This window comes from Amphiprion ocellaris, chromosome 16 (assembly GCF_022539595.1).
Source record: "Amphiprion ocellaris isolate individual 3 ecotype Okinawa chromosome 16, ASM2253959v1, whole genome shotgun sequence".
In the NCBI taxonomy this organism is placed as follows: Eukaryota; Metazoa; Chordata; class Actinopteri; family Pomacentridae; genus Amphiprion; species Amphiprion ocellaris.
Window position 1 is genome coordinate 24,954,657 of NC_072781.1, and position 14,684 is coordinate 24,969,340.

At 39.5% G+C, this 14,684-nt stretch overlaps 2 protein-coding genes across 3 annotated transcripts in view; one reads left to right on the top strand and one right to left on the bottom strand.

Moving 5' to 3' along the window:
- The window catches only part of LOC111573998 (pleckstrin homology domain containing, family H (with MyTH4 domain) member 2), a 42,205-nt gene extending 40,968 nt beyond the window's left edge, over positions 1-1,237 (bottom strand). The window contains exon 1 of the mRNA XM_055018785.1: positions 1,080-1,237. The gene's annotated coding sequence lies outside the window, so the exon portion shown is untranslated. The remainder of the gene's footprint in view (positions 1-1,079) is intronic.
- A 478-nt stretch (positions 1,238-1,715) lies between these two features.
- The window catches only part of thada (THADA armadillo repeat containing), a 129,141-nt gene continuing 116,172 nt past the window's right edge, over positions 1,716-14,684 (top strand). Inside the window, exons 1-20 of one of the 2 annotated variants that reach the window (XM_023276786.3) lie at positions 1,716-1,779; positions 2,287-2,368; positions 2,794-2,903; positions 3,019-3,149; positions 3,542-3,690; positions 3,803-3,835; positions 3,944-3,992; positions 5,064-5,257; positions 6,165-6,259; positions 6,865-7,088; positions 7,308-8,026; positions 9,283-9,437; positions 9,545-9,700; positions 9,961-10,068; positions 10,449-10,572; positions 11,229-11,377; positions 11,824-12,052; positions 12,136-12,271; positions 13,508-13,644; positions 14,243-14,389. In XM_023276786.3, coding sequence (XP_023132554.3) covers positions 1,720-1,779; positions 2,287-2,368; positions 2,794-2,903; positions 3,019-3,149; positions 3,542-3,690; positions 3,803-3,835; positions 3,944-3,992; positions 5,064-5,257; positions 6,165-6,259; positions 6,865-7,088; positions 7,308-8,026; positions 9,283-9,437; positions 9,545-9,700; positions 9,961-10,068; positions 10,449-10,572; positions 11,229-11,377; positions 11,824-12,052; positions 12,136-12,271; positions 13,508-13,644; positions 14,243-14,389 — 3,187 coding nt within the window. In that variant the 5' untranslated portion in view covers positions 1,716-1,719. Of the gene's footprint in view, positions 1,780-1,802; positions 1,861-2,286; positions 2,369-2,793; positions 2,904-3,018; positions 3,150-3,541; positions 3,691-3,802; positions 3,836-3,943; positions 3,993-5,063; positions 5,258-6,164; positions 6,260-6,864; positions 7,089-7,307; positions 8,027-9,282; positions 9,438-9,544; positions 9,701-9,960; positions 10,069-10,448; positions 10,573-11,228; positions 11,378-11,823; positions 12,053-12,135; positions 12,272-13,507; positions 13,645-14,242; positions 14,390-14,684 lie in introns of those variants that run through there. The other variant, XM_035951242.2, reaches the window with a different exon arrangement.

Sequence of the window (14,684 nt, forward strand, 5' to 3'; positions counted from 1 at the left end):
ACTTGTAGTGTCTTTAGTGCAGTTATATGACGGTTTTCTGCAACAGCACCCTTCAGTTGATCTTCTGCCAAGTTCATTCCCTCGCATTAACTTCTAAGTGCATTGTTTTTGTGTGTGTCAGATTTAATGAGGATCCTGTAAGAAAACTAGTGATCTTTAATCTCTTATTTTTTGACATCTGTATTTCTCCTCTAGGCATAATTTCTCAGTGATGATGAGAGGATGCAAACAATGAACATAGTTTAAACCCTGAACACTGAATCTTTTTTTATCTTTTCAATCTGTGATAATCTTTTTTTCTGACGTCCCACTCTCAGTGTACAGAGACAGAATGGGCTGTTGAAATGCTTGCCTGAATTTCGAGTGGACTAGTGGTGTAGTGAGCCTTTAAAATTGATAGGAACCCTATTACTACTTGTTTATACTTTTTAAAAAAAGACTTACAGTGTGCTGAGATTCTCACATGAAAATGAACTCTGTCCCACTGTTTGAAATAACATTTAGGGTAGTATAATATGCTAAGCTATAAGCTTGTTTAGGTATTAAAATGATCAACCATTTCCCACCAAGTGTTCTCCTCAGAATAGTTAGTAGTAGTCAAAAAAAAGATCTGAAGTTTATGAGGGGCAGCTAAGTGTAACATTTTCTGTTGTAGCTTACTTCAAGTGACTTTACATACTAAAATAAACCATAACTTGTGCATTTTTATGCAATGTGATGTCATAAGAATATATGCTAATCTTTAGTATTGCACTGCATAGACTTGGCAGTGATATGTGAAGAATAATTGCCTAAATTGCCGGGTTAAAGCTTGGAAAACTTAAAAGACAAGCTAGCAAAACACAACTTACACTACTAGCTCTGCTTTAAAACTGTGACTATATAGTAGAAAAAATGAGAAAAGGGGCTTTTTAGGACTGCTGTATTTACATTAATGAAAGTTTTCTGATAAATGATCAGTTTCACATAATTGTCCCACAACTAGCTGAATCATTCTAACTGTAGACAGGCTTAGCTAAAATTGTCGTTTCCTATTTAATTATTAAAAGAGCTATTTTCATCTTAGCTTCTCAACTTACCCTTGAAGATATTGATGTAAAGACACGTTATGAGGGACCTTACGTCATGTCGAGTCCACCGTGTCTGTATCTGCTGTTATTCCTGTGAAAGAAATCCTAATTCATCACTACAAACGGTGAATTTCTGCCTTTCCCAAAGGTTTTCATTTCAACTCCCAAGCAAAAGTTGGAGACGGGTTGGTTTTTAAAGGGTGTGGCTTCGTGAAATGCGTCCAATCACAATCCTGGTGGGCGTTTCACTGCGCAGAAGAATCACGCAGTCAGTCTTTGATTGACGTGTCTTGTTAACCAATAAAACTCCGGAGCGCCACTTTCTGGCCAGAGCAGAGTCCGAGGGCGGGATCAAAATGTTTACCGGAAGTGACGTCCCATCTGAGCAGCATGGACCATAGATGCGTCGATTTAGCGAGAAGAATATCGGAAAGCCTATGAGTAGCTTCAAATTTAAAGTTTTATAACGTACTAATACTTGTGAGATATTAATTTAGTCATACATTTTGCACAAGGTAACGTCTTTTAATCACGTAATTCAATTAACAATAGGAATGTTCCCATTGCTTGCACATGTGTACAGTTTTACTTTATTACGGGGCATAATGTTTAAACGATATTTTATCCTGAAAAAATTCTCAGAAAGGAAATGCTCTTGTCCTCCAGCTTGACGCTAGCAAATCTACCAGCTGAAGCAGCAGGACTGGAAGTGAGTAAACCACATGCTGAACTGAGCTGAATGTTTTTTTTACTTTTAACTTCACATATTTATGTCGCTGCTGTACTCCTTGTGAGTGTTTTGTTATTTTGTTATTTAAGTGTTTGCTGTGTCGGTTTGTCCTTTTATTTTAGGCGTATAGTCAGTGCCAGACAGCTAGCAGTAGTTAGCTAACAGTCCTAGCAACAGTACTTTTAGCCAAGATCAAATGAAATATGCAATACTTGTAAAGCTAAAATGTGTGCATTCGTGTAAGTGTTTGTGTGTCTGAATGAGAGAGAGAGCTTGGGGTAGCTCTGTAATTCAAAAGGAACCAGTGAAGAGGTAAGGACTCACTGTTGTGCTCAGTTTTGACAGATGTGAGGGTCTCTTACTGAAACTGAACCTTTACCCAAGCTATATTGAAAATTTGTTGCATGGCTGTGAAAGTCTGAGATATAGTTTTTTGTGAACGTCTATACGACTATGAAGCATATAAAGTTGGTGCTAATCACACAGAGCAGAGTCATGGTGGTGAAGAAGAAAACTGCCAAAGTTGAGGCTGTGGTGCTGGAAGAGGAGAAGCTACACAAGCTGATAGGTAAGTAGGCTATTGCAAAAGAAGTTTTGCTCCCTTAATGGTGTTGCCTGTCAGGTATAGCAGCCCACGTGTGCCTGTCCATCACTATATGCTACATTTGAGCCTAAAATTACTTGACACTTATTATTTGTTGGATTCTTGTTAGTTGCAAGTCATATCTAAAACCAAAGAGTTCAGTAAGCTTGGTCTGAGCGTCCATCCCTGAGACATAGTTGCTGCTTGTAAGAAAGGGAAAGACATAGCATGTAGTCATTAACATCTGTAACTCAGTACCCTGGGGTTTTGTCTCTTGTCTATGTAATTTGTAGCCAGAGGAAACCAATTAAAATCCTCTACGTTAAAAATTTGCATGGGTATCAACAGTTTGGGGCTCACCAGTATGTTATAGGATTAAATTTTTAACAGTGTGTTTTGAACTTTCCTAGTGTCCCTCTCTATTGATGGAGGAGACGATGGAGTCCGGCAGGTCGCCCAAACCCTGCAGTCCTGTTTGGAGCTGACAGAGCCAGTGCAGCAGATCCAGCTGGTTAAAAAGGTGTGTCCGTGAAGAACACAGTGTTTTGCAAGCAGTGAATGGTGCACACTAGGCTAAAATTCTAGTCTGGTTTTATTCTATTATATATGACAGGAGTGTTTGTGTGTACTTACAGGCAGGGTCCCAGCTTGAGGCCCTGAATGAAGAGCAGTCTGACGGAGTTCTTTTAGATGCTTGTCTACACACTCTAGCTCTGGTCTACACCTCCCTGCAGGCAAAGAACCCCCTAAGACGAGCCATTGCCAGGTACACCAAAACATTTTAGTATCCATTTGAGCTACTGTTTGTAGAAATAACAAAAATTGAGATACTAAATCACCAGTATATTTGCCATTACATGCTAGCGCTTTTATTTATCTGTTTCACTAGTTCAAACCGTCTACCTGCTGTCTTTTTCCAACATTGTTTTAAAACATATCTGCCATTATTGTTGTGCATGATATGGATGAAACAGAATAGAGCTGTATATTTTGGTTGCAAGGAGAAATATATTTTCGGATGATTTCAATGGCGCTCTTTAAGTTTCAACATTGTAGTTATACATTACATTATAACTTGTTTCTCACTTGTCTATCTGTGTTTACAGTAAATTCTTGCGTTCTCTGGTACACATCGTGTCTCTGTGTTGCTCTCCTCAGTGCCTTGGGTTCAGCACCAGAATGGCTTCAGGAACACACTGTAAACTCTTTGTCCGTGTGTTTGTCTGAGTGTATGTCCAGCTCACCTTCAGAGCAGTATTCACACATCGTAGACACCATCTCTGCCTTTCTGGATGGCTTCCCTCTCGGTGAGTGCTTGCCGTTGCCTTTTGTGCAGATGTACACAAAAGGCTTTACCGCCTTTTATAAACCTATATATAAGTATATAATAACAATCTTTGCAAAATTCTCGATTTCCAGGTGAGCGATGCATTAAGAAACTGCTACCTGAAGGTTTGTATACAACTTATTTCCACCTACCTTAAGAAAAGAATACCTTATTTTAAGAGAACTGCTATTTTTTTATCTGAGCCTCATTGAATTCTGCTCTCCTTTGTATAGTGCTGCTGTTTCTTCACAAGGTATTGAGTGAATACCTTCACCAGAACAGGTAAGGAGGCATATTCTGTGCTCTTGTTGCTACAAAGATATTTGAGAGAAAGTGTGGGAATCCTTTGGAATAACCTTGTTTTCTTTACTTTGTCATAAAATTGGATCAGTTCATCCTTTGAGTCACAAGTAAAGCCAAACTCAGTATGCTTAAGCTAATTTACAATCTTAATGTATTTAATTTATAGCTATGGATCAGCTACTTGTGGCTATTTTAAATTGTTCTTCCTCACGGAACTGCTTTGATCAACCATGTCTGTAAGGTGTCACTGAGTCTCTTGAGGTCATTTCACAGCATCTCTTTTGGATTGAGATTTGGGCTTCTAGTTTGAAGTCAGTCTGTAGTGATATTTTTTGTTTTGTTTTGGAGATCAGCCACTTCCTCTACACCAGTCCATTCAGCAATTGTAGACCCATGAACAGAACAAACATGTGAAGTAGAATTCAGGACAAAAGAAAAGAAACTCACTCACAGTGCAAAGACAATTGCATTGCACTTGCACCAAGCTATATAACCACACACAATGACTAATGTTGTTGATATGGGTCTGCTGCAGATGGTGTATCACTTTGAACGGTGCTTCTGCAAGAAAGTATGGGATGGCATATCTTTGTTTATTTACTTGATAGTGACAGTGCACATTAATGAACGTCTATTTAGACAACAATAAATGTAAATATGCCGGATTATAGCAACAGTGCTAATTTACATCTGCAGTCCCTCGGCAGATTAAAAAAAAGAAAAAAAAACATAACAGTGAAACAGGACAATAGGTCACAATAAAAGCACACTACATAAACTACACAAAGAAAACATAACAATGAAACATACAATGAAACATAGATCATGATAGAAGGAAAATAGGTCATAATAAAAGGACATCATAAAAAGTACACAAAAAAGTATATCTTTTTCTTCACCTTTAATATGATGGCTGTCTTCAATACTTCTAGGTCATGTCCCTCAGGAGCCTTCTTGACAAAGAAAAACTATTGGACTTGTCACTGATATTTCAAATATGTGACTTGTTCATGATTTGTCTGTCTCTGTCGCCCCCTGCTGTTCTCAAAGTGGTCTAGCAGGCCGTCATATTGCCCAGGCCCAGCTGATGCAGTCCTGTTTGGCTGCAGTGAAGACTTCCATGCTGGTGGTCCAGAGATCTCAGGACACCCTCAGTGTAACCCTGCAAGCTGACCAGGACCACTGCAAGTTGGAGGACACACTGGGCAGCCTCCTTGGCTGCTATATGCATATCCTCACTGATGGTAAGAAACCTTAGAACCTAAAAATTGCAAATGCACCACTGGCATATCCAGAGAGCAAGCAGTTGGAAGCATTTATGTATAGATCTGTCTGACTACAAAACAACCATCCACCCCTGGCAGTCAATAAATCAAACACTTATTCACATAAATCATTCACTATAGCCTAAATAATACACACTCGGCAGTTTACTCTCTTATGAGCAGTAGATTCAGATTTCAGACACTTCTAAATCATCTACATTTTGTTTCTTCACCAACAGATGAAGAATCTCGTAAATACGACGCATTGCATTACAGGGTTGTTGGCAGAACATAGTTTATCCATCGCAGACACTTCTTTTTCTTTTTTTGCACTCTATATTGCATAAATTTTATGTAATTTGGACTTCACTAGATAAAGTGCTAGTGCTATACAGTATAGTAAAGGGGTGATTCCCAGAGTCTGATGTAAGGTAGACATTTCTGAATCATGCATTAGTTTTATCATAGTCCTTGCAATCTGCTTTGGTTTCAAAATATGTTTGGTTGTCCAAACTCTGCAAAAAGTGGATCTAATTCAACCTACTAATAAAATGTTCTACAGTTTTTATATAGTGTTACCTAATTATGATATGAATTTTGGTGACATAGACCACAATAAACATCTTTATATGTTGTAGACGTTAATGATTATTTTTTGTAATGAGTCATTTTAGCACTTAGTTAATTGCAGGTGTTACTATTTGCAGGTGAAAGTAGGTTTACAAACATCACCCTTGATAATGGTAGCTGAAGAGACAGATCATTTTATTGTGAAGTGTTATTTACAATAAGGGTAAAACGAAAATTTATAATAAAAAACAAGAAACTGTGAATTTTCTTGCGTTTCCTCAAGTAATTTCTTCTCTGTTTCTCTCTGTGCTTGCAGAGGAGTTCATCCAGTCAGTCCAGAGTACAGCTGGCATGGCAGTAGTGTTACTGATCAGGTCTGTCATGGGCTTTGGAGACGACGTTGCTTCTGTGGTAAGTAGAGGATTAAACATTCTGGATTTTACAGGCTATGTCTTCTGTAAATTTTGAGAAGATTTACTTATGTTCTGGACGTCTTGTAAAAAACCAAAAGGAGTATAAAAGGCATATGACTGAAATGCGGATACCGTAGTAAATTTCTTTTAAATTCTCCTAAATTTGTTTTAAATTTTCGTAAACTCCTTTCTAAATGCAAATCTAAACCGAGGAGGCAGCACATCAACATCAACTTAACCTGAATTTCAGAAATCAAACTGTAGAAGAACTAATAAAAAATGTTAATTCATAAAGTTGCTGTCAGAAATACTTTTTGGTGAATGAATTATTTCTGTAACTAGTTTTCTTAAAATTGTTGAGCAACAACACTAGTACAATGCAAAAGCAGGAAGACAAACCTCCTGTCACTCTCTCCTTAAAATGCACTAAATGATTAGAAAGTCTTAGTTCATAGCCTTGAAAGACATGTTTGTGTCCAAAAGTGATGACATTTATCACAAAAGTTACATTCATAAGATGTTAAATAAGCTGTGGATTCTCACAGAAACCTGCAGCCACTCTGTTGAAATGCTCTGCCCTGTTCTTGTGTTTGTGTGTGTCAGGTGTGCAGTCTGCTACGTAGCTCAGTGCAGGGTTTTGATGCATCTCCTCAGTGGCTCAAACAGAAGTGTGAGGGTTTGTGTACAAGTGGACGCCCACCAGGTGTCTCTCTGTATCTGTGTCATGGGGCTCTGGCGATGTTGAACTGGAAGGGTGCTCTCCCAGGACCCCAGTGGGAACAACTGCTGCTGTTGGTCCCAAACACGCTGCTGGATCTAGATGTCAGGTAGATTTACTCTGATACCCAGTCTGTTTTCTATCATAGTTAACAATTAAAATGTGATTCAGAAGTTCTTCTGTGTTTCCGTTCACAGTTTCAAAAACATTATAATGTCTTGATACTTTATCTGAGTGGAGGATGCTAATTAAAACAAGTTCAGGAAAAATCCAGTTGCTGGGTTTAGGTGTAAAAAATATGTTAAGGTTATTTTAATCTTTATTATAGCATAAAGGAGTCCTCTACAGCCATGGTGGTGGCTCGTGTGCTGACCCTGTGGAGTGGTGCTGCCCTGGATTGTCTGCAAGGGGAAGCACGGCTCTGCCCTCCCAGCCTCCAGCAGCCCCTCAGTGGAGGCTCTGAGTTGCAGCGACACCTGCTGGAACACATCTACTCTCACTGGGAGCATCCGCTGGACGGTGTCCGCCACCAAACCCGCTCCCTGTTCCGCAACCTCCTCCTCCTCCATCAGCACACCAACCCGTCTATTTCTGACCCAACCAAGGACCCTTATATCACGGACCTCACCCAAAATCTGCTGGGACTGGAGTGGCACATGAGGGGGAAATATGGCTCCTTGGGCTGCCTGGTGGAGCTCTATGGGGCAGGGTACCTGTTGGACATCCAGCCGTGCCTGCCTTCGTGTCTCTTGGGCCTGATGGGTGACCAGACATTAGCTCCTTATGCCAGCGACCTGCTGGAGAGGCTGTTTGTCAGCCACAAGGCACAGCTAGCGAGCACTGCTGGTACTGATGCAAAAATGGAGGACTGGATGGAGCAGTGGCACCAGACGTGGGTAACCCCCCTGCTATATGTCCTGTGCCGGGCCAGGCTGGACCAGACCACATACATCCTGGACTACTTCCTGCCCAAGCTGCTTCGGTGCAGCCCCTCCAGTCTGACACACATGGTGCAGGCCTTACAGGACACACCGCCCTGCAGCACAGGTAAAAACAAACACTAAAACTAGCAGTCAAAAGTTGGACACACCTTCTCATTTTCTACATTGTAGATTAATACTGAAGATTAACACTTTTTGTTTACGACATAATTCCATATGTGTTCTTTTATAGTTTTGATGTCTTAATTATTAATCTACAATGTACAAAATAATTAAATAAAAAACACTGAATGAGAAAGTGTGTCCAAACTTTTGCCTGGTAGTGTACCCATCAGTTTTTCTCACCTTCACAAAGCATTCTGTTGTGGCCAGACAGATTGTAGTTACAGCAATCTGTCTTTTCAGAAACAGAACAGAGAGCATTCTTTAACACAGCTTAAAGATGTAGAGCTTGCGGCAGGTTATTTGATGGTCTAAGATCGTAGATGTTCTTAATTTCGCATGAGATATGCTTTTTAGAAGAAACTTATAAAAACTTTGCATCTTTGTAAGTGCTATGGATATATCTTTTTAAGTAAAAAAAACATTTAAGTTTAGATGCTGCTAACCAGGCAGCACCGGCTCCGTATGTGTTTCCCTCCTGCAGGTTGGCCCACCATCTTAGACTGAAGCTGGCAATAGTAGTCCTTGTTCTGGTCACCTGGAGATTCGCTGAGCAGAACAAGATGCCTATAAAGTCCACTGTGATGACATAGTCAATTACAGTTACCAGCTGCAGTCCAAGATGGTAGAGTTTGAGTTCTTTCATTAATTGAGAGAGTCAGTGGAGAGGTAGTTGAATGACACTAGTGACTGCCACAACCTTGACCCAACTTGTAGTTTGGAAACACCAAATGGGATGCATGGGGGCTAGCTGATTAGCAGCGACTAAACTTTCAAATGAATTACTTACATGTAGTACCTTTAAGAAATGAATAACTGCACTGTTCAAGCTTTCTTGGTTCACGTGAATTTCGTGAAACTGTGATTGTTGTGACACAACCAGACACATTACGCGTCTTAGAGGCATAACTTATTTGTGAACAGACAATTGTGGAGAGTGGACTGTAATTCTGTAAAAAGCATCAAAATTTTATGATTTATCACCTCTCGTCAGAACTTCTCAAATAAAATCAGAGCAGCAGCACAATGCAGAGCTTTATGAGTTGGACATTTAGCCGTGAGATGAGGTTAAATTTGTGGGGAGAATTCTGATTCCTTAGCCATGATTCTGTCCTGAATCATCAAATTCATCATCATATGACCTTTTGGTCTTTAAGAACTATGACCAGAACTATTCTGTTATTTTTCTGTTCTTGTTAGGTCCTTCAGGCAGCAGAGGTGCTCTGGGAGCACTGATGACATGTCTGCGGGCAGCCAGGGCCCAGGGAGTCTTACCGTCCACAGAGGAGGGTCTGTGGGGAGGACTGGTGCCCCTCTCCCTGTTCCAACAAGCACTCATACACAAACATGATCAAGTGAGTCCTTCTGTATTCTCAAATAGTGTAACTTTTTTTTCTTTACAGCTTTGAAAGTGTTTTTATGTTTTTATACATTTTGTATAACATCACGTCTTACCACACAGGTGAGAATGGACGCTTTGGGTTTAGTGTGTGAGAGCCATCGCAGCACTGAGGTTCTGACCTCAAAGGAAATGAACCTGATCCGCCACTTTCTTATGCCTAATCTTAACAGCCAATCCCCAGGAATCAGACAGCAAACAGTCAGCCTGATGAAGAAGGTGAGCCCTTCACCGAACATTGTGTTTGATTGCATTTGAAATGTTGGACTGGTAGTATGCAGTGAGCTTTGATGTTCGTAAATATGCTGGAAACAGCAGCTCATGGGTTTATATTGGGGAATTACTGGACTCACTGTGTGTGTATTGTGCCTGGGTGCCACATTATTAACAACTCTTTAACGTTTGAATGATTAAAAAAAAAAACCTGAAATGAATAATCTAAATAATCCCTTCTGAAACTTTGGTCTTTTACTACCCAGTTGCTCTGCAGAGTGAAGGACAGCACTCAGCTGCTGCAGAAGAGACTGACCCAGGAGAGAGATGAGGAGCAGAGAGAACAAGACCAAAACACACTGCAACAGTATAAGGTATAGCACACACATGCGCACAAAACAGCATATATGTAGCATATTTTATGCATGTAATGGAACAGAATAGCAAAATTAAAAATTTACCCAATTTTGCAAAAAACATTACACAGCCATGTGTATTGTGGCCTATACCGCCACCTTCTGATGACATTATGCAGCCTCATTTACTCACTTTGTAGCAGTTAATGGAAATGAGCCCTTTTCAAAATGTCTTTCTTTTTATACATTTAGTTGCAACAATTCAAAGGTTTCCTTTCAAACAGTTGATGAGTTTTTATTTAGGATAATCAGTAATTAAGTTTTCTTTAGTATCAATATTTTTGCGTAATGAAAAGAATATAAATAAATACTTATTTGTGATGTTTGTCATGATGTAGGCGTTCCTGCGCTGGCTGTGTGTAACGCTGCTGGAGGTTTTGCTCCCTGGAGCGTCCTTCTCTAAATGCCTTATGTCCCTCCACCTGCTGGGTCTGCTGGGTCAGCTCTTCACCTTCAACACTGGTACACCTACTCCTCACTAGTTTGAGTTTTGAATACATTACAACATCACACTTGATAAAACGTCACAGCGTTGGAAATATGTTCCCTCTGTTACTAACAATACATTTTTATTGCAATATAATATCAGTGGAATATCTGTATAATGTCTGCATAATGGTCTATGCATATTGAAAGTATTTTAGGAGCTTAATTAGGAGCTATTAATTCATTTTAACTTTCATGGCAGTTGTTTCCCCGATGTTCAGCACTGATGGCTGAACTGTCAGCGTACACACACACACACCAACTTTTAAGTTACTTTTTTAGACAGTAAAACACTAGTTAATTGAAATTTGTGCTCCTGGTAATAAAATATTGAAAGTACATCTGTAGTGCACCAAAAAGCTCAGAACACAGTGTTGTATTCTGTCCAATACACTCACAGTAGTTTCGAATTCAGTGCTTTGATCAAGGACAGCTTAGCAGCAATCTTTGGCACAATTTGCACACAACTGTGCAGCTCACAACTCTGCAATAATTTTTTCTGTTTGTGCCTGAACCAGCAGTCTACCTATTACTGGCAAACCTCTTTGCTTTGATGCCAGCCTGATGCTGCAGCTTCTTGTCATTTACTGATCCCTACTGAGTTTCTTCACTTCTGCCTCTGTGTTTCTCAGGCCCTGATGATGCGTTTGCTCTTGGAGACGTTGTGACCTCTGCACATGCTCAGAATGTCCTTTACTGTGTTGCCAGCAATTTCCTGGAAGTCAAGCAACTGGCCTCAGTGTTACTGTGGCAGCTTCCTCCATCAGCTGTCGGCCTTCAGGTTAATATGAGACCAAGCTATGTCAATCACCTGAACAAAACTTTCTGTACATAATTCAAAACCTTAACTCTGTCTTTGGAAAAGAAAAAAAATCATCAAATATCTGATATCAAATGAATATCAAATATATATATATATATATATATATATGTATATATATATATATATATATATATATATATATATATATATATATATATATATATATATATATATATATATATATATATATATATATACATATATATACATATATACATATACATACATGTACATACATACATACATACATATATATGTAAGTTGGACCGATAACTGCAGTGTTAATTCCTTTTGGTAGATCCATATTTGTCAGTGATTTACATTAAGCCCTGCCAATAGTAGGATCTGCTGGGTAAGGATTTCAGCATAGTGGTGTAGTACTATGCAGATTTCTGTGTCTTTAGGTGCCAGATAGGATGTGTTGCGTCCTTCAGGCTTCTCTGGACCTCAGTACAAGCAACAAACCTTTTGACAGTGTTACAGCAGCCCACCTGCTCAACCTTCTTCTCCACCAGCCAGACCTGAGCCAGGCTCTGTTGCACTGTGCCCAGAAACAGGGCCTTGATTTCCAGCCTTCCTCCCCACCGGTCCAGGCTTCTGAGAAACCCATCTTGGAAATCAACACTTTGGCAGGTAACATCCACAGACATCACCTTCACATTGCATCTATGCATATGTGTATGCCATGTATTAAACTATTGTTTGTCTGTCCTCAGTGGTTCGGTTCCTGCTGTGCTGTCTGCAGTCAGAGGTGTCGAGGGCTGAGTCATCTCTCTTGCAGGCAGCTGCTTCCTTTCCTCTCTACGGCAGAGCTCACTGCATCACTGCTGTCCTACAGCATCTAAACACTGAGTGAGCACAAGAATCACAACAACGAATGCTTTGCAGTAGTGGAAGTCTTGAGTACAACAACATACTGTATTTTAATGCTCTGACCTCCCCCTCCGAAAAAAAATTGCCAAATTACACCATCTGGAGCTGTTCTGTTGAGAATATTAACTAAATCCGAGCTGAAAAATTGTGATATTTCATCAAAAGCACTTTATTCTACATTGTCACTGACATGTTATTGAAAAGAAAATTCAACAAGAAAAGCACTCAGAGAGCGTAGTACTCTGCCAAGGCTGTTCATTCCCCCATATGACATTGTCAGAAATGTAGAAGTTTTTTTTTTTTTTTTTAATGTATTTATTTATTTTTTTAAATAAATGCAGCATTTGTTTATTAGTTATTGATGATCAGAAATCACAGCACCATAGAATGTGGCCATTTAATATAGATGTACCCACAAACAAAATGACGTGCTGAGCACAGGTATGTTTTATTCGTGTTCACTTATAGTCGTAATTACAGTGACGCCGATGATACAGAAATCTTTAACAAATCCGTGGATCCAGACTGTAACCCGCATCACTGCCAAAATCTCATCACTTGGTCCTTTTGTCATATCTGACCTTCCCTGAAAATTTCGTCCAAATCTGTTAGTCCACTTTTGAGTAATATTGCGAACAGACAGACAGAAAGACACACAAACCTACACCGATCATCACATAACTCCACCACGTTCCTTGGCAGAGTAATAACCAGATCCTGTATAAGTCCAAAAATTCTGTGTTCCTCAGTGCAACTGTGGTGAAGCTATTGGTGACTCTGCTGTAACCAACGGTCACATGACAAAAATTCAAGGACTGTTTTGGCTGAATTGCTGGCTGTGTTTACACATAGCAGATAAGAGACAAGTAAAACTAAATTGTATGAAATGTTGTAAAATAATTTTCCAAGTAATTCAACTTTAATTTTTTTTCTCTTTTTTGATTTATTGCATTATATTCTGTGTCATACTGCACAGAATACATTTTTAAGTCTTCTCTACTCATAGCCATGGTTGTGCTGCTTCCATAGAAGTGCAGGACTTTATATTGAAGGGGAAAAATGAGCCTACAGTGAATAAAAATGTGAAAGGGGCATAAAACTCATAGAAACTGCCTGGAGAAGGTTCAGAGGGTTAAGAGAACTTTCATCTCTTGCTCACTTGTTGTGTGTTTTGGTACTTATTTAGCATGGGCATGTTTATTTGTGTGTTTTTAGGAGTTTGGTTGACACTGAGCAATGGAGATGTCTGGTGTCAGAGCTGATCACTGTGTGCTACAGGATGTCTGATGTGGTCTCCCCTGTAGTCCAGAGCTCCTCCCCAGAAGGACTCATTCCCATGGATACTGATTCAGGTAAACTCATTTCCCTTCCTCATTGTCATGTGTATTTTAAGTATAGCATAGAGACAGGAGACCAATTATTGTCTTAGTAAGGTGTTGGGCCACATGTTGCCATCACAACAGCTTTAGTGCTCCTTGTTATTGATTCTCCTGATAGATAGATAGATAGATAGATAGATAGATAGATAGATAGATAGATAGATAGATAGATAGATAGATAGATAGATAGATAGATAGATAGATAGATAGATAGATAGATAGATAGATAGATAGATAGATAGATAGATAGATACTTTATTAATCCCGAGGGAAATTCAAGAACTTTACTGGAAGGATAAATATCATTCTTCCAAAAGATATTCTCTCATTTGGTGTTTTGATAATTAGAGAGAGAGCTGTTGAACAATCTCCCAGAAGTGTCCTGTTATGCTGAGATCTGGTGGCTGGCACAATCTTCAAACAATTCAGAGACCACATGGGTTCTATGGATGAAGAGATTGTCTCTCCCTCCTTAATTTGTCATCCCTCTGTATATTATCACCATGAAAGCAGAAAAGGTGGAAATTACAATTTAGTGAAAGAAACTGAAAAAATTTTTTGTTGTATACAGAGACCTCAGCTGGTCTACAGAGGATCCTGCAGGAGATTCAGCCCAGGGACACCAATGATTTCTTCACCAGGGCGAGAGAGCTGGACACACACCAAGAAGATGATTGCACACCGACCCAAACCACACACACACCATCCCTCAACACAGGTGAACTACTCATCACTATATTGCACTGACTGCATTTGACCATAGTTCTTAAAACTCCCATGGATCACTGCAGTACCAGTGATATCCTGATGGGGGGAGTGTTTTACCTTACTGTGCAGTATATTTACATGATGCACATTGTGTCTCTTCATTCATTTCTTGAATGATTACCTAAACAACCACCACTGCACTGCAATAAGTAAAACCAAATGGCCCAGTTTAATGTGTGTGTGTTTGGTTATGTGTAACTAATGTGATTAAACAACAAAAGCAGGCAGATTATGAGACTTGCATG